General features: G+C 44.6%; 1 protein-coding gene across 3 annotated transcripts in view; it reads left to right on the plus strand.

The window, feature by feature from the left end:
* MYO5B (myosin VB) overlaps positions 1-26,931 on the plus strand; it is a 386,934-nt gene that overhangs the window by 245,117 nt on the left and 114,886 nt on the right. For all 3 annotated transcript variants that reach the window (XM_003926074.4, XM_010336832.3, XM_074383485.1), the window contains exons 13-16: positions 7,599-7,721; positions 8,513-8,596; positions 25,462-25,614; positions 26,502-26,599. In XM_003926074.4, the coding sequence (XP_003926123.3) occupies positions 7,599-7,721; positions 8,513-8,596; positions 25,462-25,614; positions 26,502-26,599 (458 nt within the window). The remainder of the gene's footprint in view (positions 1-7,598; positions 7,722-8,512; positions 8,597-25,461; positions 25,615-26,501; positions 26,600-26,931) is intronic.

Genomic DNA, 26,931 nt, shown 5'->3' on the forward strand with positions numbered 1-26,931 from the left:
TGTGGTACAAGGGAATCACATAAGATTTCAAAGGTTGAATTTTGTCTGTGATCGGCTGGCCTTTAGTATGCTGGAAGAAGCGCCGGCATGCTGCGTACTGGAAGCATGTACCATTCCACATGCTAGAATGCAGCATGGTGAACGTGACTGGCAGGTGTTGCTACACTGGTAAACGTGTGCCTCTCATGGGGGAGCCTGGGCGGCATGGGTTGGCATGATATGGTGGTTTGGACTTGATGCCCCAGGTAGCCTAGGTGCCAAGAAGGGAACTGCAACATCTAATGAGCATCCCTAGAGAGTGAGTCTTCAAGTCTGGGGTCGTTATTGCCACGTTAGATGGCTTGTGAGTGATAAAGCTGCATGGCATGGTGGCAGGTAAGATTCAGAGATTTCCCCGTCTGTACCTGGTGGGACAGGAGGAGAGCTGACTTGTCAGCTTGGAGAGTGCCTGGCAGCACTGGGAGGGCAAGGTTTAGAGCAGGCGTCCCCAAACTTTTTACACAGGGGGCCAGTTCACTGTCCCTCAGACCGTTGGAGGGCCGCCACATACTGTGCTCCTCTCACTGACCACCAATGAAAGAGGTGCCCCTTCCTGAAGTGCGGGGGTGGGGGGGGGGCGGATAAATTGCCTCAGGGGGCCGCATGCAGCCCGCGGGCCATAGTTTGGGGACGCCTGGTTTAGAGGATCTGGGTTTTTATCAATTACCTAACTTTTTTGGCCTCTTGTTTCCTGCTCCAGGATAGGGGTTGCATCTAATCTACAAAATCTCTCCTAGTTGGGTGGTTGGTTGCTAAAGAGACATATATATATATAAAACACACACATACACACACACACCAGTTCCTCCAAGGATGGAAACTAATCAACAGATATAAAAGTCACACGATATTTGCTATTACAAAGGAAAGAACCCACTTGCCTTTACTTTCTGCTCTCCCACTTCTTGCCTGTAAACGGTTAAGTGCAGCTGGATGGTTTGGTAGGAGGTATTTCCTTCCAGAAGGCCTCTTCTAGTTTCATTGCCTTTGAAAATGAAAGGGAAACAATAAAACAGAAGACAGAGAAAATATACCAGTTCTACAGCTTGCACATCTTTTTACCTCCTGAAGCTTTTTAGCATTTCACTAGAGATGTGGGCTTCATCCTCAGAATCAGTATCCAGGCAGAGATAATCTTTCAATGTGGCACATTTGTCCAGGCTTGCCCAACCTGAGAGGTAGCAGTAAAAGTAAAACAATTGTCCCTAGATTGAGTGGCATTGGCTGAATGGCTGAAGTCACAGCCTAGGCCATCCTGCTGTTCACGACTCACTTTTATTTTCTTGGTTTCAGCATCCACTGCCACCACCTCCCTTCCCCAACTCAGCAAAGATCATGCTCCTCTTCCCCAATCTGTTTTGAGATTCCCATCAGTAACTGCCTCCTCCAGCTCCATAGCCCCAAAGCTAAAGGCAGCACCGTGTCCTGTGTCCAACCCTGGCCTCTGGGATGCTAAGCTGGTGTGGCTCCCCACAGGCCAGTGTTCAGGTGAACCCTGGCTTTTCACTCTCCTCCCAGGTGGTGAAGGTGAATGTCACTTACGGTTCTCAGGGCACAGGAGCAGGCAGTTTGTCCTACACAGGTTTGTGGAAAGCCCGGGTGTCCTGCACATCAGGCTGGTGGGGGCTGGGCATGTCAAGACACTGGGTGGTACGGTGTATGTGACACCTTTAAACACACTGGTGGCCGAAGAGATGAGATGAACACCACATTAAGGAAGAAGACAAAAGCCCACGATGTGGAGACTTTTTGTACCAGGTTTAATTGCTCTGGGAATTCAGGATGATTTGGTATAATCTGATAGAGCGTCAGTTGCAGGTGAATTTTAAGCCAACAGATACTATTTCATTTGTCAAAACTTGTTCAACTGTACACTTCAGTGAAAGGGTGCACTTTACTGCATGGAAATTATTCTGCAGTAAACCTGACTTTAAAACATAGGGGGGCCTGGAAGCACCCATGGCTCTGAGCTGAGCAGGGTTGGGGGTCTCTTTGGAGTTGCCGTGACTGGGCAACTGGGTGCCCCTTGGGAGGGATCCTGTTGGGCTGTGGAAGCAGCCTCAGACATGTCCTTTCCTCCCTGTCTCTCGGTTACTTGGCAGGGTGAGAATGAATAGAGATTGCACTGTGAACAGTTGGGCTCTGTGACCCCATGTGACAGGACACGGTCACATGAAGCATTGGACTCATGGTGCAGAAGCAGCCAGCGGAAAAATCACTTTTCACGGAGAAGCTGTGCAGTGACAGGAAGAGTAGTGAGCAGGGGTTTAAGTGAGAAGTGTGGAGCTGGCATGGCCGTGGGTTTGGAGTGGCAGCATGCTGGGAGTGCTCCGCAGGGCCAGTGGCTGGTGCCACGGCTGTAGAGGAGAGTGCAGACTGGACCAGGATATTAAACCACCCGAGGTGGAAAAACCCCTTTGCAGACAGGCCCCAAACAAGCCACAAACTACAATTGTTCCTAAGTTATCCAAGCCCACTCCTCCAAGAAGGTGTTTGATTGTCAGAAATGTTAATTTCCAGGCTGCTCTTAATAAGACTCTCCAAAGATGCCTGGTGGCCGGTGAGTAGTGGGTGCACACCAGCCCCTGCTGCCTTCTAAGCCCTATTTGGGTTGGTAGTTCCTGCTGACCTCTTCCCACTCAGTCCCCCTTTCTCACAGAGGAACAGGAAACCTTGAACCCTGGAAGCAATGCTAGTGAATGAAGCCCAGGCGCTGTCTCAGGTTGGAGATGTTGGAGCACTCAACGGTGGGCCTGGGCTCTGCCCTGTGCCCTGTGATGAGAATTCCTTGTTTCCTGGAAGGGAGGAAATCACTCAGGACTGTGGAGTGAGATCAACTCACTCAGTGGGGAGGCCAATGTCCGCTGCCCCTGTTTCCTCACCTGGCCCAGCCTGCTGTCAGGAGGGTTTACTCCGTATTCAGATTGTGGTTTCTTAAGTAGCCCCAAAGGTTTCCTTGTCTGGTACTTTCATGTTCGGGTGTGACTCCTGCGATGGAGGGAAGTGAAGTGCCCTTCCCACGTCTATCTGTTCATTCACACGGGAAGCCACATGTTCACGGAATAGTGCACTGAGCCCTGCACACCTTGAAAGGGTCAGGTGTCAAAGGCAGGCACTGAAGTGTCATCTATGATAACAAAGAACCAGAAATGCTGTGGAAGAAATGAGAGAATAAAGAGCGTCGTGGGGAGAGCATTCCCAAGAAAAGTCAGATGAGGAGGGGCATTCCACGTGAAGGGAATGTCACGCTTGGAGAACTTGAAGTGATCTGATTTATCTGGAACTCCTGGTGGGGCAGGTGAGGTTGGAAAGTGGGGACCATGGGAGAATGAGAGGCCATGTCCACCCAGAGCAGGCATTTGGGCTTTACCCTGAAGGCTCTGGGGATCAGCCTATGGGGGAGAAACAGGGGAGAGAGGGTCAGATGTGAATGATCAGATCAGCAGGTCTCCCAGACTGTGTGCAAGCTGAGCTAGGGAGAGCCTGGAGGGGTCAGCACTGTGAGGCCAGGCAGGAGGGAACCAGGGCTTCCGGGAGCTCAGCAGGGGGAGGGTCTCTGTGAGTCCCTGGAGTGAGCACTTCCTTCCAAGGGAGTTGTTGGGGCAGGAGCCTAATTTCGGTAATTTGAGAAGAACAGGAGGTGAGGCAGCGGAGACACTGAGTTTGAACTTTCGGAGGTTTGACTGTGAACAGGAGGCGGCGCAAGAGAGGAGCATGGGCATGGGGGGACTGTGGTCCCCCAGGAGGCCGGGGTGAGTGGATGGAAGGCCAGCCAGGAGGGAGGCCTTTCTCCCATGAGAAGGACAGAAAGGCGGGATGGCTGTGGGTACAAATGAAAGTTTCCGCATGTTAGAGCAGGAATTTGGGATTTCCTGCTTGACAGCCTCTATTTCCCCATGAAGGAGATGAGGCATCTGCTGAGAGGCGGCAGGGTCAGAAGCTTGAAGAGAATGAAGGAAGGTGGGAATGGCTGCCCAGTAAGCAGAAAGAGAAATTGCAGAGTGCACAGATTGGTTTGCTGAGATCAAAGACCATAAATTGAGTTTTAGGAGTTGTTGAGGTCAACTTCCTGCTTAGACCTAGGAATAGTGTCTTAATCCATAGAAGCGATTCTGTGAGTGAAATTCAGTTCTATTTTGGCTGCAGTACTGTGTTATACAAAGTATATTGGCAGCGCTTGGTTACGGGAAGATGAGTTCATGTGTGGTCTTATCCAGCCACCTAGGTACGGGGAAGGAGAGAATGGGTAGTTGGATTCATCTCAAATCAATGTTTTGCTGGGCGTGCAGAGGGTATTTTGTAAAGGTGAAATATCAAGTCCTGGAAGCAGCACTGGGTGTGGCTGGCAGGTGAGGAGGAAGGAGCTGCCTCCATTCCAGGAGAGTGAGGACAGCAGAGTCCTGGGAGGCCCAGCAGCGCTTCTGTGATGGCAGAGAGGGTCGGGGCCCGAGAGTATTCCTTAAAGAGCCTGGGGATCCAGAGGTACTTAATGGTGCAATGATTTGAGAGGTCGGCAGCGGTAGAAGGCATGAGGGAGCCTGCTTGGGTATGGAATGGAAGGAGACAGTGAGTGGCCAGGAAGGTTGCTGCCAGTGGCCCAGGAACGAGAAAAGAAGCAGACATAGAGTCACTGGCCTTGGGGTCTGTTTTTTGTTGTTGTTTTGTTTTGTTTTTTGCAACAGTGTCTTGTTCTGTCACTCAGGCTGGAGTACAGTGGTGTCATCACAGCTTTCACTGTGGCCCTGACCTACCAGGCTGAAGTGACCCTCCTGCCTTAGTCTCCCCGGTAGCTGGGGCTACAGGCAAGTGCCACAGTGCCTGACTAATGTCTGCATTTTCTGTAGAGACAAGGTCTCCTTATGTTGTTGCCCAGGCTGGTCTGGAACTCTTGGGCTTAAGCCATCCTCCCACCTCAGCCTCCCAAAGTGCTGGGATTACAGGCATGAGCCATTGTACCTGGCTGGCCTTGGGGTTTTTAACAGTCAGCTCCTGTCAGCAGCTTTGTTGGGGGCAGGCTTTGGCCTCAGAAGACGTCCCAGGCCAATGATGGCAACATCTGTGATACAGATTACGGCTTCTGTTTAGAGTTCACAGAGAATGCTGAGAGTCCTAGCTCCTGGCTCAGCGGTCTCTCTGCATTGCTTTGAGAAGAGCAGAGAGAAGTTCATATGAAGCTGTATGTGGATTTCCTTTTTTTTTTTTTTTTTTAAATTATACTGTAAGTTCTGGAGTACATGTGCTAATCTTGCAGGATTGTTGCATAGGTACACACATGCCATGGTGGTTTTCTGCCTGCATCCCCCTGTCATCTACAAACTGGATTTCCTTTTTAAAAGATTCAATTCAACTGCATCTTATGGAGCTACTGATATCCGTGACCCAGAAGTTATCAAAATATAAGATTTTTTTTCTTTCTTCTGTAGCTGTTTAAAATCTACTTCTATGGAAAGATTTTTGGAGATAAGCACCTTCTACCTGGTTCTGCTTTTGTGGCAGCCTTTAAAACTCTGTTGTCAGGCAGGAAGAGTTAACCTGTCCGGCTTAGAATCCCAGCTCTGCTATTTAATGGCAAAAACCACAATTACTTTTGCACTAACCTAATGTTTCCCCTTTATGTGAACTTGGCAAGTTACTTAACCTCTCTGTCTCAATCTCCTCATCTCTAAAATTTTTACAAACATAGCACCTAACTGACATGATTGTACAAGGGTTAAGTGAGTTAATACATATAAAATGTGTAGAAAATGGCCTGGTAAACAGTAAGTGCCGTGGGCACTAGCTGTGAGTATCACCTGAGACTCTGGATTGTTGTTAATTCCTGCTGGCCTTCCCTTACGTTTGGTTGGAGGTGGGGTGGGCAGTGAAAGGAGAGACTGATCCTTGTCAGAAAATATGTATACACTTGACCTTGATTGTCAGTTTTCTCTGCTTATTTATTCATGTCAGTCTGAATTAATGAATATGTAGGATTATGGAGTCTTCTTACAGAAGTCCAATTTCATCTTCAAGGCAAGATGATTTTGTTCCTAGCCAATTTCACATGTTTGCTTATGTGGGGCTTCTCACCATAGTTCTCTCTGCTGCAGTTCTGCCATTCCCTCAGGTTTCCTCTCGTGCCTGTCCTTGGGCCCACCGGGTCCTGACAGCCATACTGGGAAGACCCCTCCTTCCTTCACACCTGGTGATTCTAAACACAGAATGCTTGGAGACAAATATAAAACAGTATATATAGAAACTGCTGAATTAAATATATTTTATTGTCTGCCCAGTACAATTAATAGCCTCCTTCAAGATAGTTTTCTTTTCTTGAATTGCCTATGGTGCTTAGCACTGAGTATTCAATATTAGTTATGCCAAAATGAATCTTGAGCAAAATCAGTTTGCTTACAAAGGATTTAAGAAGTTGGTTCCCAAGTATGTAAGCATTTTCTTTATGGCACGAATTTTATTAGTTTACCATAAAAATTCCTTTGTAAATGGGTAGTGCAAGGGTCACCTTCAACCCTGCGTGATCCAAATGTGCAGTCTAAACCAAAGAAGGGCAGGCCAGTTAGTGACCTGTCACTGAGGACTGGACTGATTCTGGTCAGTAGGTGTGTGCAGCGATGACCAGGGATGACAGAGGAGGGAGGAGGGAGCACTTTCTCATTGGAAGAGTTGCTGTCATCCTTGGCAATCTGAGTGGTGGTTACAGTGACTCTTATATTGTCAATGAAGCAAGATGCTTTTTTCCTCTGAAGCCATTCATAAAGATATTTAAAAGGGCTGCCTTCAGGATTCTTAATGTAGTGGAACCTCTTAGTCTGACTTTAGGCAGTGGCAGATGCAGAAATGAGCACCATGTAGATCATTCACTACTCAGTTCCCACCGCATGGCCAGAGCCCAGTTCTCAGTTCTTTCAGGGTCACATAAACAACATAAGAGACGGTCGGTCCTTGAACACAACAAACTTACAGCTTGTAGTGGCGATACCCAAGACTCAGTGGTGCGCATTATGCTAGGGTATGTGTAAGAGCTTGATTGTGAGGAATTCCAAAGAAGAGAGAAGTGAGATCAGCAGTGGTCAGGAAAGGACGGACTTGAGCCAGACCCAGAGGATGGTATTTAGGTGAGTTTAGGGAAGGAAGATGGGCTTTCCTATGGCAGGAGTTCACCTGGGTGAGTGGGGGAGCTTGACTGCAGGTGGATGTATTTGTGATGCTGATGTCACTGCCCCAGTTGCAGGGAAGTACCTTTAGGTGGTCCCTTGGGCTGTGACTCTGTTCCTGTGACCTGGGTTTTCACCCTCATCTTCCCTAGCACTTCCAGTATCTGCCAACCAGCAGGCTCAGCTGCACCCACAGGCCCCACAGGAGCCAATAGCAGGTGGAGGGCATGCTGTGGCAGGATTCTGAATGTGTATGGTTGAATCGTTCTTCCCACCATCCAGTTAAGGTCCCAGTTCGAGGGCTGAATCCACTTTCATGGAGCCAGCCTACTGATCCCATCCCTCTGCTGCAACCCAGGGCTGGCTTCTTCCTCTTCACAAAGCACTCTGCCCTATCTCATGGTTCTGCAGGTCCCCAAAGGAACTGACCAGAACTGGGCTCAGAAGCTCTATGACCGGCACTCCAGCAGCCAGCACTTCCAGAAGCCCCGCATGTCCAACACAGCCTTCATCGTCGTCCACTTTGCAGACAAGGTGGCTCTCCTCTCTGTTGGCTTGGGTAGTCTTTTGGCCCCTCTCTAAGTAGACTCCAGGGACTTGGGACCTAGAGAGAGGGCTGTCCCTTCTGAATTCAAATAGCCTGAAGCCTCAGCTAGGTTCACCTTCCATCCTCTCTTACCCACCCCTCCACTTATTGGGGATGCCAAGCTTACCACGTGGCATAACTTCACAGGGGGTGCCATAATTGTCCAGTCACACATATGTATAAATTATATTCTAAAGCAGTTAAGAGTCTACCCTCATGGAGCTTGAGCGAGAAGGGAGGGATGAAAACACAGTACCGAGTGGTTTGCCTTCTTACCTGGAGCCAGTGTGGCTGCTCCTTGGGGGGCTGCTTTCTCAGCTGGTGCATGCACAGAATTTTTCTAAGTGGATTTCTGTTTGCCATGTACTAGCCTGGTGTTTCCCACATTGTAATCTGTGTATAAATCACCTAGGGTCTTGTTAAAATACAGATTGATTCATTGGGTCTGAGGTATGGCTGAGAAGCTGCATTTTTGAGCCCTAAAGAAGCCTTTTATTTTGGGAACTCCCTTTAATACAATTTCTTCCACAATATGAATACTCAGTTCCCTCTCTGTAAATCCTGACCACTTATTGGGTTTGCATTTTAAATGGAAACATCTGTGGGTTTTGCATCTACTCACAGCTCTTTTCAGAAAATGCTACGTGGATGAGATGAAAGTAGTTGAGAAACTGCTGAAGGAACAGAGTCAGGCTGAAGCACTAACGATTGTTTCTCTGTCTGCTTGCTGTGGCCCCAGGTGGAGTACCTCTCTGACGGTTTTCTGGAGAAAAACAGAGACACGGTGTATGAAGAGCAGATCAATATCCTGAAGGCCAGCAAGGTAAAGAGTGTCAGGAGTGGGGAGTGGAGCAGGAGTGCCCACGGCCAGTGCTGGGCAGGGAGTGGTGATGCTGCCCCATTGGAGGTGGAAAGGCAGAGATGCCGGGCAGGGAGGAGGCAAAGGGGTTTGTTGGTCATCTCAGTATGAAAACACTTGAACACTATACCACCGTGAATGTGCTCGATCTGGTCTGAAAACACTTTAGTATTGCCTGATGGAGGGAAGAAAGCAAGGAGCATAGGGGTAAAGGGAGAGAACTGGGAAAGACGCCTGCTAAGGGAGGGGATAGGGGAGCACGGGGGGTGACAGGAAGAGAGACGGCGGTGAGCACAGTGATGGAAATGTAGCTGGTGTCCCTCGTGTCATCTTTCCTTAGTCTCCTGTCTGCAGATGTAAGGTTATTTAAACCCCTTCGCATCTAGTATCTGCGTATAATTTGTTGGGCAGTCGATAGAACCTCTCTATAAGCAGAAACTTAATGGAACAGAAGGTGGGATTTCAGGAACACTTAAATCCACTACTTTAGATTCTTTCTCTGTTAGTACCAGAATTTCAGTTATTTCCAAGCATAGGAAAAAGATAGCAAACATTGTGTCCATTCTACAGGTAGAGGAAACAAGGCACCAATTCACCCAAACGTACCTTTATTTAAGTACCTACTTCGTAAGGCACTGCCCTAAACACACCATTTGCTCACAAAGATGAGCAAGACAGAGTCTACCCTCTAGTTGTTCCCCTTCTAATGGGCTGTGAGTGGGCAGATGAAGACACACACAGGTAACTGTGAAAGGAGAGAAGGAGCAGGGGAGGGGCCGTGCGGTCAGGGGAAGCGTGTGCACTGGCATTCTAAAAGCCGACTCTGATGCAGATGCTGTTGCTAGCTTTAGCCCTGCAGAGGAAACCCAGGGGGAAGGAAAACTTTCCAGGATTTAGGAGGCTTTCTTCCAGGCCACATGATACTGAACCCACTGCAGGGGCCTGATAACACTGTAGAAATGGCAGATTAATTTCTCTTTGTGATAAGCTTTAGATGAATGCAATAGGGTGAGATGATAGAATGGAGAAAATATACCCAGCAAAATGGACCCAGGACATAAAGCCAAGTAGACACTGTTCCATCACGTGGCGAGGGGTTAGGGAGGATTTGAGTCGGTAGCAGCATGCAGACTGCCAGGAACAGACCCCTGCCCAGCGTGATCTCTGGATATCTGGAACATCAGAGATTTAGTCATCACTGAGACAGATTGGCTGTGGGTAAAAGTGAATATCACTTTGGAGTTCAACACAAGATTGACCTTGCCGCTCCCCAGGTTTTTAGTTCTCCAGTCTGTGGTGGTTCATGTGACGTTTTCCCTTTTTCATGAGGGTGGTGGCATAGAGGAGGAGCCCCAAGGCACAGGGAAAGAGAGTAGACGGAAGCGGTCTGAGCACCAGGAGCCCCTTCCTCATGACAGTCTCTTACGATGCCTGTAGGCCTGTGACAACCTGTAGGGCCAGGAAACTCTCTAGTCTTCTTAAAAGTTTCTTCTTTAAGATTAGGAGCAGAAATGAGGGGTGGAGGGAAGAGAGTTGGATACTTTTCATTAAATACAGAGTCTGAGTGTTGATTTCTGAGCATCTTAATTTGAGTAACTCTCAGGGGTTCCAGAATCTAAAAAGGAGTGGTGCCAGTAAAACTCCGTTACGCTCACTCTCCAGCAGGTTCTATTAGTAGCTGAGCTCCTTTTCCCTTATTTTTATTTAACAACGTTATTGAATATTTGTGTAGTATATAGCAGTAACCAACACATGTAGTTAATCTCATGGAACTTAGTGGAAAAGATGCACAGTTTAATCACAAATTGTAGCAATGCGAAGAAGGTCAAGAAGAAGGTGCTGTGGAAGAGAATGAGAAGGCCCCCAAGACCACCCCCAGGTTTGACTATCGGCTAGGAAGACTCACAGAGCTCAGCATGTAGTTATGGCTATGATTTGTTACAGCAAAAAGTTAAACAGCAAACTTAGCAAAGGGAGAGGTGCATGGGATGATGTGGGAGACGGGTCCCAAGCTTCCAAGAGTCCCTTCCCCCTGAAATCATACAGGACGCAGGTAATTCCCCCTGGAGGCAAGTCATGACAGTTCTTTTGAAATGCCTACCAGGGAAGGTCACCTGAGCCCAGGCAGCCAGGATTTTTATTTGGGGTTGATTATGTAGGCACCCTTAGCCTAGCACAAACCAAAATTCCAAACACCCAGAAGGAAGGCAGATCCTCAACATAAACTATATTGTTTGCCTGAACTTCAGGCACAATGAACAGTTCCTATCAGGGAATGGTGAAAATTCAAGTTCCCAGACACCAGCCAGGGCTCAATCAGCCTTTCTAAGGATAGCAGATGCAGGCCTGCTGTGTTAGCTCTTTTCTATACATGAATATTGTTTTGGATTGAGGATACTGGGTTTTTAGTAGAAATTAAATAAAAGCTCATAAAAAATTTAAATAGTGTAGAAATATATAAAATAAGTCTTCTTTCCCACTCTTTGACTTATCTTTTGATGGATCAGAAGTTACCCACCCTATTCTGCATGTTGGTACAAGTATTTTAGATTAAAATAACTGCATTATATACGCATAGTCCTCTGTAATTTAGTTTTTCCGTTACTATTATATCTTGGTTGTCTTTCCACACGAGTACACATCTGTTTCTTTTTTTAAAACAACTGCTGATAATTTGCTATTTCAAATAATGTAGCAGTGAATATCCTTTGTGTGTATCTTTGCGTACTTTTATACAATTATGTCTGTTGGGTAAAATTTTAGAAGCGGATTGATGATGGTTTGAAGAGGATGCACATCAAAAGTGTATAGATGTTGCTAAGTTGCAGGACAAAACAGGGATAATCTACTCTTGAAATGCAACTTCCTCTTTCTCTTTCCTGCCCGCCAACCACAATTCTGGCTTCCCCCCTCACCTGCTAAAACTTCCAAAGAGCCAGTGACCTTGTTGTCACCCTTGTCCCCATCCCAGCAACACCCCTGAGATTCAGTGATGTTGGCTAGCAGCACTGAGATTAACCAAGAAGGGCTCTGGCCGACCAGACCCTAGCTGGAGGAGGGCTTGAGAACTCTCCATCCTGAGCCCCTCCTAGCCTGTTTCATCCGTCCCAAAAGACAGAAAGCAAAGATTGATGCTGTATCACCATAAATCCACAGATGGGCTATACACAGACTGCAGCTGCAAATCAAAGAGTGATTCTAAGTATGCTTCACACCATTTGGGCAGATGAGCGTGTCTGGCAGCATCTGTCATTTTAGTATCTTTAAAGCTCATCATTTACTGACTGAATCTGTATTCCCTTCAGAATTTTCAGTTTTCACAGTAGCCTTATGAGGCATATGTTTCTAACCCCACGTTAAAGAAAAATGAAAACCTAGAAAGATATGAGGTTCTATGTCATCACATTAAAATTGTAATGCCTAATTTTTATTGGGTTTCATTTAGCACAGCTAAATCTCAAATCCTGTACATAAATTCATAATTTTACTTCATGACAGTTTATGAGAGATTGTTAGCTTTTTTCCCATCATGTGGCATCTTTGATAAGAAATTAACAGATTGTCATGAAGAAGCAGTATGGGATGGAAGACAGCCATATACTCTACCAAGCAAAGGGATGTTTGAAGAACTCCCACTAAGAGTGAAATAACACAGTGTTAATGAAAACATAATTAGTAAAGCCAGTTCCATTGCCTAAGAGCTTGTAATGTAGCCAATTGCTTTCTTAGCTTTCAGAGAGCTATAAATAGACACTTAGGTAAAGAAATGCCTCTTTTAAAACATGACTTCAAGTTATTAACAGACTCATTTGCTTTAAATACTAAAGGGTGGAGGTTTTCCCTTCTAGTTTTTATTTAATGTGAAAAGGAATAATTTATCAACCAGGAAAAAAAGTAAACTTTAAAAGGAGACTGTTTTCCCTCTGAAGATTTCCTGTTCCTGGCCACCACTATGTGTAGATCAAAGGGACAAGCCATGGGTCACGTGTTCATGCCAGTATGTGCTGGACAGTGAGGGTGTATTGGGAGGCATTTCTGGGATATGGGATAGGCATCCTGAAGCTGTTTTTCCACTCTATCCCAGCACAAGGGATCTTGAGATGAATGTGGTTCAGAGACCACCTTGGCCCAAATCCACCTACCCCAAGTACATGAATATGATGCCTACACCTCCTTTCCAGAATTGATATTCCAACGAACTCATCCCTGTCTGAATCTCAGAGATCCTACCACTTCCAAATGCAATCTCAATGACAGGGACCTGCAAATAAAACCTAGATTTTAAAATAAAATACAGACTCACCAGACTGAACCTTTGTCATCTTGGTACCCAAATGATAGCACAGGCATTGCAGCAACAGCTCAGATAAGGCCCAGGTGTTCGCTCCCCTTCCCCTTCCTGCTGCTTATGGCTGGACTTCAGCTCGTCCAGGAAAGACAAGCATACATGTCCATTGCTTTCTACACTGATGTGTTTTTTAAAGTTTACACATACACATCTTGTTTTGACCAAATAAGATTGCTTTTTAAAAATCTTGTGTTTACTTTTAGTTTTTTAACCTATTTATTATATAGGAACTTGAGATAATTGACATACTATAAAATGTTCCTAAATATCCTTTGAGTGTTTTCCTGTTTAAGATGTCCTGGTATTTGAAAAGCTTCCAGCAATACTTAAACTAAGCAGCATACTATATAGGAGTACTTTTTAGCTGACAAAACATTATCATCTCCTTCGTAATATGGGAAAGTCCATGTTGTCTTCCAAAAAAAAATGAAGTACTGAGACTTTTCCTCCAAAGCCCATTTAAAACCCTTTTAAAATATTCATCTAAGTGTTGGAGGCTTTTCTCTCCAAAGAGTACCATTAGCCATGTAAAAAGAATTGATTGAAAGGAAAATGTGTTTATTATATTTACAGTCATAGATTTTTTTTAAAAGAAAACATTCTAGGCAAGAGATTCCAATCAAACTGTTCTTATACTGTGTCTTATTTTAGATTTACATGTCTGTTTCAGAGGAAATATCTTTCCTATTCTTCTAAACACAAATGAATAGGTGTGATTTTCAAGGTAACAGCTATGTGTCAGCTGTAATTGACTTCTTCTAAACTGTCAAATGGCCTTTAGAAAGTCTTTTCATGCTTCTCTTATTCCCTTTTTGATTTGCTATATATAGAACTAAATAGCAGAGAATACCAAAGCCAGCCCCTGTGTACAGGTTTTAAACAAGTGACAGGAAAGTGTTGGTTTGTCTAGAGGTGCTACCTTGAGTGTTTGAGTTTGAAGGGGGCAAATTATAAGAAATGCCTGGTGGCTGCCCTAAGATAGATTGTGGTAGCTCTATTACTGCTCAGTCAGCTTATAAACAGACTGCTTAGCAGCTCTAAACAGGTAGCTGGAGTTAGTCAATTGTGCTGATCTGATCACTATACACTATATATGTCAGAGCATTGCTAGGTACCCCATATATGTACAGTCATGATGTGTCAAAAAATAAAACTGTAAAAACTTTCTCCCTTTTGCTCAGAAAATGTCATCCTTTGTATGAGTCCTTTGTCAGGTAAGAGCTTGGTGACTACTTATCATTGTGACTCTAGGTTTGTGTATAGCTGGGGCACTCCTCAGGTGAGGTATCCTTACCTAGCCCATCTTCCTAAGGGATGGGCGTGGATGGGGTCAGTAACTTGTATTTCTTGCCTGGGTCTTTTGCTATTATCTACAGCCCGGCATTGCACATGGTATCTCTTAGTCTTTCAGTCCTGTCATCAAACTAGATCTCCTTCTATGTTTGTTGAGTATATAAAACAAATTTTCAATAGAATACAAAGCATACTACATCTCCTTCTGAGAACTAATATTCCAACACACTTATCTCCCTCTAAATCCCAGGCCCTACCACTTCCAAATGCAGTCTCAATAGCAGGAACCTAAATGAAAACCTAGCTTTTAAAAAAACAAATTATTCAGATCAAACCTTGGTTGTATTTGTAACCAAATTACAGCACAGTGCCAGCTTTGTTACAAATATGCCTTGAACAATTTTTACTTTCTGTTCTTAAGTTACACATTTCCTGTTTAATGTATAAAATTAAAAGCATAGATAGCCTTTCTGATAGAAGCAAGAGAAAGGGGATGAAATCTTAAAATCCTCCCATTGGTGAGTCTGATTTCTAAGTCCCTAGTGTGATTTTGATACAGATCAAGGCATCGCAAATCAAGAATGCTCTAAAATTTGAAACTTTTTAAGCACCAACATGACACTCAAAGGAAATGCTCACTGGAGTTCTCTGAATTTGGGATTCAGATTAGGGATGCTCGACCAGTAAGTACAGTGTAAATTTTCTAAAATCTGAAACACTTCTGGTCTCAGGCATTTTGAATAAGGGATACCCAATCTGTACCTGTTACTGACCTTAGGGTTTAATATATTTTTTCACAGTAAAAGCTACCATGAATGATTTCTGCAAATTTGGCACACCAATCACCACCCAATAGTGTAATTATGCAGATTGGTAACTTCTACGCATGCTTCAAACATCTTGAAAATTCACTTCAGAAAGTATATGAATTGGAATCGTTGAATAAGCCATTGTTTTGCTTTGCCATGACAGACAGACATGAATCACAATGACATCTTCAAAATGTGAACCTGCCTCTCTAGCCTGCCGTTACTTCCCCATGTAACTCTCTCAGCACCAGTCTGACTGGGCCACTTTGTCCTTTCCTACCTGTGTCTTGGCTCTCTGGCCTTGGTCCATGGAGCCCCTATGCCTGACTCTCTACTCCTCCCCTCCTCCAGCTCCTTTGGTTCCAGCCACTCCCAGCGTTCAGTTCATCTATGGCTGTTCATCTATGGCTTTCTGCCATAGACAGTGAGGAGAAACAAATGGGCCTTTAACATGAGGCTACAGGATAAGGTTTGCCTTCAGAGAAAACTCTGGCTGTTGGGTGGAATGTGTTTGGGTGAAGGCGTGCCCAGAGGTAGGCCCTCACACACTTTCGATGACTGTAGTGACACAGGAGAGAGCTGGGTAGTCCTGAGCTGGGGCAGCAGACTCTGGATTAATAAAGGAAGAACTGCTGTGACACTGCCCCGTGGCCAGAACCTGGTACTTGATTGAGATATGGGAAGTCGGGTGAGGTCAGGATTCTCGCCTAAATCTAGGAAGTTAGTGGGTAAAGGTGGTTTGGGCTGTATTGAATTCGGAGTTCCCAGTAGAACACCTAGTGGGAAGAAGAGCGAGCTGGAATTGTGGATCGTGGTAATGGGAGAAGATCCAGACGGGAGTGGCAGGATTGAGGGGACATAGTTGGAGCCATGGGCCTGTGGGAGACTTTCCCAGGGACTGAGGTGAGTGACGAGGATGAGGCTTTGGAAAACGGCAATGCAAAGGAGGGAAGTACAGGAAAAAAAGCCCCGTGGGAGGTTCTGGGAAGGGAGCCAGGCAGGGAGAAGATCGGAGGAAGTGAAACTTCTAAGTCTTAGGAAGGGGCCTTCACAAGGAGCGATGGGTCAGTGGCACGGAGGCCTTTGAAGAGGTCGGGTAGGATCAAGAATGGAACCACACTACTTCTTTTTTTTTTTTCTATTTATTTATTTGTATACTTTATTGCACTTTAGGTTCTGGGGTACATGTGAAGAACATGCAGGATTATTGCATAGGTACATACATGGTAATGTGGTTTGCTGTCTCCATCCCCATCACCTATATATGGCATTTCTCCCCATGTTATCTCTCCCTAACTCCCTATCCCCCACTGACCCTCCCCTAGAGCCCCCTCACAGACCCCAGTGTGTGATGCTCCCCTCCCTGTGTCCCATGTGTTCTCGTTCAACACCCGCCTGTGAGTGAGAACATGCGGTGTTTCATTTTCTGTTCTTGTGTCGGTTTGCTGAGAATGGTGGTTTCCAGGTTCATCCATGTCCCTACAAAGGACACGAACTCATCATTTTTTATGGCTGCATAATATTCCATGGTGTATATGTGGCACATTTTCCTTGTCCAGTCTATCATCGATGGGCATTTGGATTGGTTCCAAGTCTTTGCTATTGTAAACAGTGCTGCGATGAACATACGTGTGCATGTGTCTTTATAATAAAATGATTTATAATCCTTTGGATATATAGCCAGTAATGAGATTGCTGGGTCAAATGGAATTTCTATTTCTAGGTCCTTGAGGAATCACCACACTGTCTGCCACAATGGTTGAACTAATTTACACTCCCACCAACAGTGTAACAGTGTTCTTATTTCTCCACATTCTCTCCAGCATCAGTTGTCTCCAGATTTTTTAATGATCACCATTCTAACTGGCGTGAGATGGCATCTCAATGTGGTTTTGATTTGCATTTCTCTAATGACCACTAATGATGAGAATATTTTCATGTTTGTTGGCCTCATATATGTCTTCTTGTGAAAAGTGTCTGTTCATATCCTTCACCCATGTTTGAATGGGTTTGTTCTTTTCTTGTAAATCTGTTTTAGTTCTTTGTAGATTCTGGATGTAAGTGCTTTGTCAGATGGGTAGGTTGCAAAAATTTTTTCCCATTCTGTTGGTTGCCGGTTCACTCTAATGATTGTTTCTTTTCCTGTACAGAAGCTCTGGAGTTTAATTCTATCCCATATGTCTATTCTGGCTTTTGTTACCATTGGTTTTGGTGTTTTAGTCATGAAGTCCTTGCCTATGCCTATGTCCTGGATGGTTTTGCCTAGGTTTTCTTCTAGGGTTTTTATGGTATTAGGTCTTATGTTTAAGTCTTTAATCCATCTGGAGTTAATTTTAGTGTAAGGTCTCAGGAAGGGGTCCAGTTTCTGCTTTCTGCACATGGCTAGCCAGTTTTCCCAACACCATTTATTAAACAGGGAATCCTTTCCCCATTGCTTGTTTTTGTCTGGTTTGTCAAAGATCAGATGGTTGTAGATGTGTGGCATTGCCTCCGAGGCCTCTGTTCTGTTCCATTGGTCTATATCTCTGTTTTAGTACCAGTACTATTCTGTTTTGACTACTGTAGCCTTGTAGTATAGTTTGAAGTCAGGTAGTGTGATGCCTCTCGCTTTGTTCTTTTTGCTTAGAATTGACTTAGCTATGCGGGCTCTCTTTTGGTTCCATATGAAGTTTAAGGTGGTTTTTCCAGTTCTGTGAAGAGGGTCATAGGTAGCTTGATGGGGATAGCATTGAAACTGTAAATTACTTGGGACAGTATGGCCATTTTCACAATATTAATTCCTCCTAACCATGAGCATGGAATGTATTTCCATCTGTTTGTGTCCTCTTATTTCCTTGAGCAATGATTCATAGTTCTCCTTGAAGAGGTCCTTTACATCCTTTGTTAGTTGTATTCCTAGGTATATTATTACTTTGTAGCAATTGTGAATGGCAGTTCATTCTTGATTTGGCTCTCTTTAAGTCTCTTGTTGGTATATAGGAATGCTTGTGATTTTTGCATATTGATTTTGTATCCTGAGACTTTACTGAAGTTGCTTATCAGTTTCAGGAGATTTGGGGCTGAGATGATGGGGTCTTCTAAATCTAAATCATGTCATCTGCAAATAGAGACAATTTTACTTCCTCCTTTCCTAATTGAATACCTTTATTTCTTTTTCTTGCCTGATGCTCTGGCTAGAATTTCCAATACTGTATTGAATAGGAGTGGTGAGAGAGGGCATCCTTGTCTAGTGCCAGATTTCAAAGGGAATGCTTCCAGTTTTTGCCCATTCATTATGATATTGGCTGTGGGTTTGTCATAAGTAGCTTTGATTATTTTGAGATGTGTTCCATCAATACTTGGTTTATTGAGAGTTTTTAACATAAAGACCTGTTGAATTTTGTAGAAGGCCTTCTTTGCATCTATTGAGATAATCATGTGGTTTTTGTCTTTGGTTCTGTTTGTGTGGTGAATTACATTTATAGACTTGCATATGTTGAACCAGCCTTGTATCCCCAGGATGAAGCCTATGTGATGTGATGGATAAGCTTTTTGATGTGCTATTGCTATTGGTTTGCCAGTATTTTATTGAAGATTTTTGCATCTATGTTCATCATGGATATTGGCCTGAAGTTTTCTTTTCTTGTTGAGTCTCTGCTGGGTTTTGGTATCAGAATGATGTTTGTCTCATAAAATGATTTGAGAAAGATTCCCTCTTTTTGTATTGTTTGGAATAATTTCAGAAGCAGTGCTACCATCCATCTCCTCTTTGCATGTCTGGTAGAATTCAGCTGTGAACCCATCTGGACCTGGGCTTTTTTTGGTTGGTAGGCTATTGATTGCTGCCTCAACTTCAGCCCTTGTTATTGGTCTATTCAGAATTTCAACTTCTTCCTGGTTTAGGCCTGAGAGGGTGCACATGTTCAGGAATTTATCCACTTCTTTCAGGTTTACTGATTTATGTGCATAGAGTTGTTTGTAGTAATCTCTGATGGTGGTTTGTATTTCTGTGGAATCTGTGGTGATATCCCCTTTATCCTTTTTATTGCATGTATTTGATTATTCTCTCTTTTCTTTTTTTATTAATCTGTCTAGTTGTCTGTCTATTTTGTTGATCTTTTCAGAAAATAACAGCTCCTGGATTTACTGATTTTTTTGAAGGGTTTTTTGTGTCTCTGTCTCCTTCAGTTCTGCTCTGATCTTAGTTATTTCTTGTCTTCTGCTACCTTTTGAGTTTTTTTGATCTTGCTTCTGTAGCTCTTTCAATTTTGACCATAAAGTGTTGATTTTAGATCTTTCCTTGCTTGTCATGTGGGCATTTATTGATACAAATTTTCCTCTAGACACTGCTTTAAATGTGTCGCAGAGATTCTGGTACACTGTATCTTTGTTCTTGTTGTTTTGAAGAACATCTTTATTTCAGCCTTCATTTCATTGTTTATCCAGTCAACATTCAAGAGCCAGTTGTTCAGTTTCTATGAAGTTGTGCGATTCTGAGTTAGTTTCTGAATTCTGAGTTCTAATTTGATTGCCCTGTGTCTGAGAGACTGTGACGGTTTCTGTTCTTTTGCACTTGCTGAGGAGTTATTTACTTCCAATTATGTGGTCAATTTTAGAGTGGGTGTGATGTGGTAGAAACCACACTACTTCTAGCCGTTGGACTTGGTGAACACTGGAGTTGCCGTCAAGGTACATTTCAGCAGCACGTGGTGGAGGCCATCTAATGGAGGCAGGTCTGAGGAGAAGCACGTGGAGGACAGTGTCCATCTGTGGACACCTTGGTTGAGGTGATTGATGGTTAAGTGAGAGGAGAGACAGACTGAGCAGAGAGGGGTTTGGAGCAGGAGAGAAGCTTGAATGTAGTTGTGTGCTTGGTGGATAGAAGCCAGGGGATGGAGCGATTCAGGTATAAGTATGTGCAGGAGTTCAGGTCAGGGAGTAACTTAAAGGAATCATCTGGTCAGCTCTTCCATTTTTATAGATGAGCAAGTTAAAATCTCGTAAGCCAGGTAGGTTTGCCATGAGCCAGCTGTCAAGTTGCAGGTTCACATCTAAAGTTCAGGTCTCCTGACCCAGCTCCATGCTCTTCCTGCCATACCTCATTACTTCCAAGCTCCCTGCTAGACTGTAAGCTCTTCTGGTCTCCCTTGACTCCTCTATGCACCCAGGACAGGGCTTCACGTGCAGCAGGCTCTTCCTTATGCTGCAGCCAGGGATCTGTTTCGGAAGAACTGCCATCATTGGTTCTAGTCATTGCCGTTCTCTGTAGTGCATTGTTGCTTGGGCTCTGGAGCCAGGCTGTCTGGGTTCGAATCCTGACTTTGCTACATACATCTCTGTGATCTTGGTCCCTAAGTCTCAGTTTCCTCATCTGTAAAATGGAGTGCAGTGGTGCTTACATCACGTGGTTATCGGGAGGCTTGGACGAGTTTATGTGTGCCAGGCATAGTTGACATGCTCAGTAAATATTAGCCCCTATTATGTTAACCCTTTAATAGATTCCCGTTGCTCTTAGGATAAAAATAAAAATTCTTAACTGAGGCCTGCATGAGCTGGTCCCTCTTCCTTCCTTCTTACTGTGTACATTGCCGGTTGACCAGCTTTGTCTTGGCCCTGAAAATATGGAGCTCCTTCAAAGGTGCCATCACTTCCACCCCATAACATGCTGTCCTCTCCATCTAATGTCCTGCAGTTCAGGCTTCCCTCCCTAAAAGAATCCTTTCTTCATTTCTTTCTCCCAGACCCCTGATTCAGTCACATCTTTGTTGTTTATTTCCTTCAGGATTTTCATCTTCTTGTCATTATGTTTTTAATTGTGGATTATTTTCATTAGCAGTCACCTACCATGCTAGACCATAAACTCCATGGTATAGAAGAGGCTAGGCTTGTTCTATAACACTTGTGTGTTACCAGTCCCTAGCACAGCATTTGTTGCATATTTGAGAGTCAGTGTTGATGGATTAATGCATGGATGGATGAATGAATGAATGAACGAACAAACTAGTCAGTCTAGTTTCTTGACAGTCAGTGACCTACTATTTTTTCTCTTCTTTGACTGCACATGGAATTGAGTACCTAATAAAAGTATCATTCTTTATGATGTTGGCATACAGATTTTAGCCACAGCTCTTAAATTGTGTTTTTTTTATTTCTGACAGCTTACTGGTTACCTTCCCATCTAAAAAGACAATATTTATGACTTTGAAATGCCATGCATGAAGAGAAGAGGAAGATTTATTTCAAAGATGCCGAGAATAGGAACAGAATTGTCACCTGTTGGCAGCTAACAATTAGGGTCCCCCTTAGTGACCTCCAGGGTACCTGCCTGACAGCAATATCATCAGTATCCTTAGCCAGGGATTTGTCTCTTCATCTCCTTCCATGGAACTCTTTAGATTCTACATGTTGTGAATAGGATTATCCCTTCCAGGCCCTGAGGCAGGGATTTGAGGTGTGCTTTGCTCAGGTAGCATTCTCTAGTGCTAATCATGGTGTCGGCAGTTTATTGTAGCCACAGAATAGCCAGCAGTGAGAATGAGCTTGAACTGCTCACCAGAGATGGCCTTAACATGATTGGTTGGTGTTTTTAGATTGCACTTAGAACCCAGCCCAGGGAACTAAGGAACTGCAGCTTTTATATGCATGCAAATCACTCTGGTGGAAAATGGAAATCAGGTGCTTCTAATGGTTGGTGTGTCTGTGAAAAAATGAGGAGTGCAAGGGAAAAGTGAAACTGGCACATGTTGATTCCAGCATGGTTGTGCATGTAGGTTGTTTCATTGCTTTATAATCCATCATGCTAGCTCCTGTGCTATGTAAAACAAAATGCTGACTTGTGTTAATTACTCTTGACTCTAAAATTGAAACTCCTGAAACTTACGAACTTGTAATAACTCAGTGAGGTAAGAGGAACTAATTGTTTTTGTATGTTTTTAGTTTAAAATGCTTGATGTAGAAGATTAGCCTACAATTTTCATGTCCACCAGATGGCCTCCTCCCTGTGCTGCTGAAATGTACCTTGACAGCAACTCCAGTGTTCACCAAGTCCAACGGCTAGAAGTAGTGTGGTTTCCACCACATCACACCTATTCTAAAATTGACCACATCATTGGACGTAAATCACTCCTCAGCAAATACAAAAGAACAGAAATCATAACAGTCACTCAGTCTCTCAAGTTAGCCTACAAATTTCACCTTAAAATTAGGTGCTATTTTAAGCGTTAGGCATCATAACCTTGTATGCACGTGCAGGTGGGCACCTTCATGCTAATCCACTGTGATTGTGAAGTGTTCCTGCATAAAGTGAGGCTTAAGTCTTGCTGAAAAGAAACCTTTGGGTCTGTGGAATTCATCCAAGTTGCTTTATGCTTGATCTTAGCCAAAAGCCCTAGAATTGATATGAGTTACTTTGACATGTGAGAATACCAGAGTCATCAGACCGAGGGGTGCCACTGACCAAAGAGTCAGCATCTCTCCACTTTCTCCTTGGACGTGACTTGGGTAGTTGCTGATGGTCTTCTGCCTGCCTTAAGTGAGGTCAGGTTGCAAGAAGCTCCATGGGAGTGGGATGGTCACCATGTGTTTTATAACCCGAGTCCCATCACCCTGCAACTCCAACATTAAGGTACCTAATAAGTTTGCGGGAACTGCCTTTGAGTGTGCTAAGTCACCTGAATCTGACAGTTTCTGAGAACAGTTCTAGTGTGTCACCAGCACCATCTTGCTACTCTGTCTGGACACTGTAATACACTAATGTGACATCATGACTCTGTACTGTATTGTGTCTCTGACTTCAGGAGGGAGATGAGCCGGGGCCCACTGTAGACTGTCATGTGAAAAAGCTCATATGTGTTGCCTTGTTTTGATATGCTGCTAGGACTTTTTGAATACACCTAGAATAGTGAATTATTTTGTGAATTTTGGACCGATTCTTACGTGATTCTTTCTTTCTAAGTTCTTGATATGATGCTCTTGGTATGAAAGCATTTGTAGGTGCTCAGTAAATACTTCGTTTTACTGGAACTTAATTTATTGAAGGTCTCAGCAGTGCAGAGCATCACCAGAGCATGAGCTGTCACTGCTATATCAGACCTGTAGCCATACATGAAGATGATGCTGTGTCTTCAGTAGGTAGCTTGCCTTAGCCTAAATCTCCTACGAGTCTTAGGAGATGATGTCAGCTAGAGAAATGTTTTATGGAAGTGTTACCTTATGTATTTAATTGTTATTGCAAGTACCTCAGAAGTCGAGACTATGTCTGAAGCCCTTCTATATTTCTGCTTCCTTGATACTGCGGTTGTAAATGACAAGGCTATATTTGTGTAATGAAATAAGCTCCGACCTGGACATCCAGAGGCCAGGGTTCTAGCCCCTCAGCCATTGACTAGCAGTCCTTTGGGAGCTGGTGCTGGCCACTGTGTTTGGTGGTAAAGGGAATACAGATTGGCGCAGGATTCCAGTACGTCCCTTCTCCCCAAGTTCCTGTATCCTCACCTGCCGGTGGAGGTGAAAGTTGATCTTTACAGTTGTTCCATATCTAAAATTCTATGTTGTTTCTTCTTCAGACCAAAAATACAACTTTCTTAAGCATCTGTATTTACATGGTTTGGAAAGATCATTCGTGTATCTAACCCCTAGTAAAAGTAATAAAACTAGATAATGTCTGACCCCTATATGCTGGGCACTCTTCTACATGCTTATGTGGATTCTGTCATTCACTTCTCTCCTTAGCCCTCGTTCTCTATAGGAAGGGAAGTCTTGGCAAGTGTAGAGCTCAGGACTCAGCGCAGACCTTGGAGGGCATGGGTCCAAGGGCATCACAGTCAGAGCCTGTGGGAGACACAGACAGGAGTGATAGATGCTCTGGGAGAGGGTCACAGGAGGGGCAGGGCTCAACCTTGAGAGAGGGGCCTCTCAGGATAAGTACAGAAGAGAAAGGGGTGGGGGCATTTCAGGTAAGAACAGCACAGTAAGCAAAGGTATAGAGGCAGGAGTAGTGAGCATGGTGCCTGTGGGACAGCAACATGACCGGCTGGATGGCTTTGCAAGGTATTGTCTGAGAGGGGTGAGTGGGATCCAATCAGGGATCCCTCAGACACTAGACTAGGGAATTCTAGTGGAGAACTAGACACAGTGGCAGGAGAGGGGGCCATGTATTTAAATGGGAGTTAAAGGAAGAGGGCACAGGGTAGGTGAGAAGGAGCAGAGCCTAGCATCTGAGGCACTAGCATTTAGCCTCCTTTCTGTTGAGATTGGAAGTGGCCCAGGGCTAGCGAACGGGGCCCGTGTGCTCCTTTTCCCTCCCTCCTTTCCCCACCCCTGCAGGAGTGTGATAAAAGCCTTGCAATACGTAAGACTTTATTCTAGCCCCAGCATTGACTTCCCCAAGGGATGATGGCAGGACTGTGTTCCTGTCAGACTGAATGTCTTGGTGGCTGGGACTCTGTCACCAGCACCTCGTCCAAGGCCTGCATCTTCACCTTGTTGCAGATGAAGACATTAACCTCTTATTTAGTACTCATAGCAACCCCATACAACAAGCATAGGCTTATCCTTATTCTACTGATGAGAAAACAGGTATCAGGGAAGTTAACTTGACAAGATGCAATCATGTAGAAAAACAGAACTTAAAATGTAGCTGTATTAAAGTATAGCCACCTCCTCCCACACCACAAGGAAATGAAGTTCTGCCTGTCTTTGTAGGTGAAGGTCAAGTAAGATTGTGTGGGAAAGCTACTACCATTTTTCCTACCATTTGAAAAATTGAATTGTCATTCATACATTATAAAATTTACTGTTTTGAAGCACACAATTCACTGGGTTTCAGTATATTCACAAGTTTATGCAACCATCACCACTATAAGTCTGGGAATATTTTTATTACTCCACAAAGAAATCCTGTCCCCATTAGCAGTCACTCTCCTTTCTTCCCTTCTTCCCCTTCCCCCTCTTCTTCTCCTTCCTCTTGTTCTTCCGCTTTCCTCCCCAATCCCTCCTGGCAACCAATAACTTACTTTCAATTCCCTGACTATTTCAGGTAAATGGGTTCACACACTATATGATCATTTGTGTCTGCTCATCTTTCACTTGGTAATTTATTTGAGGTGTGGCCATGTTGTGGCATGGATCAGAAGGTTATTTCTTTGTATTGTTGAATATATTAATAATGCTGAATAATAATCCATTGTATGGATGTACCACATTTGTTTATCCATTCATCGGTTGATATTTGGGTTGTTCCTATTTTGTGGCTCTTGGGAGTAACACTGCCGTGCACATTGGTGGGCGAATTTTGGCATGGACATGTGTTTTCAGTTCTCAGCTATGTATTGAAAAGAAGCTTTGAAGGGAAACATGTACGGTGAGATCGCCTTCATCATTCTTTCTGTGATTGTTTCTAGTTCCCACTAGTGGCTGATTTGTTTCATGATGACAAGGACCCCGTTCCTGCCACCACCCCTGGGAAGGGGTCATCTTCGAAGATCAACATCCGCTCTGCCAGAGCCCCCATGAAAGTCTCCAACAAGGAGCACAAGAAAACTGTTGGTCACCAGGTCAGCCCCGGACCAAAAGCTGTGGGCCAAGGCTCGCGTGCAGGACTGGGCTCTCTGTAGATGAAGGATGGCAGCAGGGTCAGAGGGAAGCCATCACAGCAGCCTTGACATCAGCAGCCTCAGCCACCCAGCTCAATTTTGTGTCCTTAGAAGAAGGAAATTCCAAAACCTTCACCACAGGGAACTAACAGAGGGAGGAGGAAAGGGGCTGACCGTAGCCCCCATAAGTATATTAACGCCTGTGTGGGCTGTGCCGCAGGGCCACAGACACCTAGTGTAGGAGGCAAGAGGGCCGGGAATTTGTAGGTTAAAGGAAGCTTTGAATCCGGAGGCTAAAAGCAACCTCTCCTGCCGTGGGGTCTCTGTGGCTGTTGTGCCCAGTGTGTCTCTGGAGAGAAGAGAAGAGAATGCTTGCCAAGTCCCTGGCAGCCACCATCTCCTAGACGTCCATTATTCCTATGGGTTTGTCATTCTGGACATTTAGTATAACAAATTATTTCCAAGATGCCTGGACATCAGGTATCAGGCCCCAGGCCCTTAGGTTTAGGAAGAGCAGGCTTCCAGTGCACAGTGAACAAATGTCTCATATAGTATGTGCCCACCTTTCATCTTATTTGATCCACAGCACTGGGAGTTAGGCACATTAGGTGGCAGGCTCTCTCCATGTAATCTGAAGAGCCCTTTTATAGGAGGGACTTGATTTTGATCACAGCAAGAAAGCAGTGTCAGAACTGGAATCTTACCCCAAGTCTCTGAATTTCTTCTGTCCTTCTGGATTAATAATAATAATAATGGTAACAATAACTACCACCACCCATATGAGTTTTTCTTTATTATATATCCACACATTGTTAAAAATAACCAAGCACCCGCTTTTGTCTCTCTAGTTCCGTACCTCCCTGCATCTGCTCATGGAGACCCTGAATGCCACGACGCCTCACTACGTCCGCTGCATCAAGCCCAATGATGAGAAGCTCCCCTTCCAGTAAGTGCCTGCTGGGCATTACCCTGTCCAGCCCAGCCTCAGAGGTTCCGGTGGAACAGGGTGGGCCAGGCCTTGCCTGGGGGTCTGTGGCCTTCAGCATGATGACTAACTGGGCTTACACTCCCCAGACAGCTTACCTGTTTACAGACAGGCTGACAGACACTTGCTGAGTGCCACCTGTTTGCCAACCAGGAGGACTCGAGAAAAAATGCAGTTCCCTGATCCCACGCAGTGGTGGTCAGGAATGTGCATGCTTGAATCAAATAGAGAACGTTAAATGCAGCCATGAGTGCATCTCACAGCGAGTGTCCAGTTCAGACTTGGAAAGATTG

This window comes from Saimiri boliviensis, chromosome 13 (assembly GCF_048565385.1).
Source record: "Saimiri boliviensis isolate mSaiBol1 chromosome 13, mSaiBol1.pri, whole genome shotgun sequence".
Lineage (NCBI taxonomy): Eukaryota > Metazoa > Chordata > Mammalia > Primates > Cebidae > Saimiri > Saimiri boliviensis.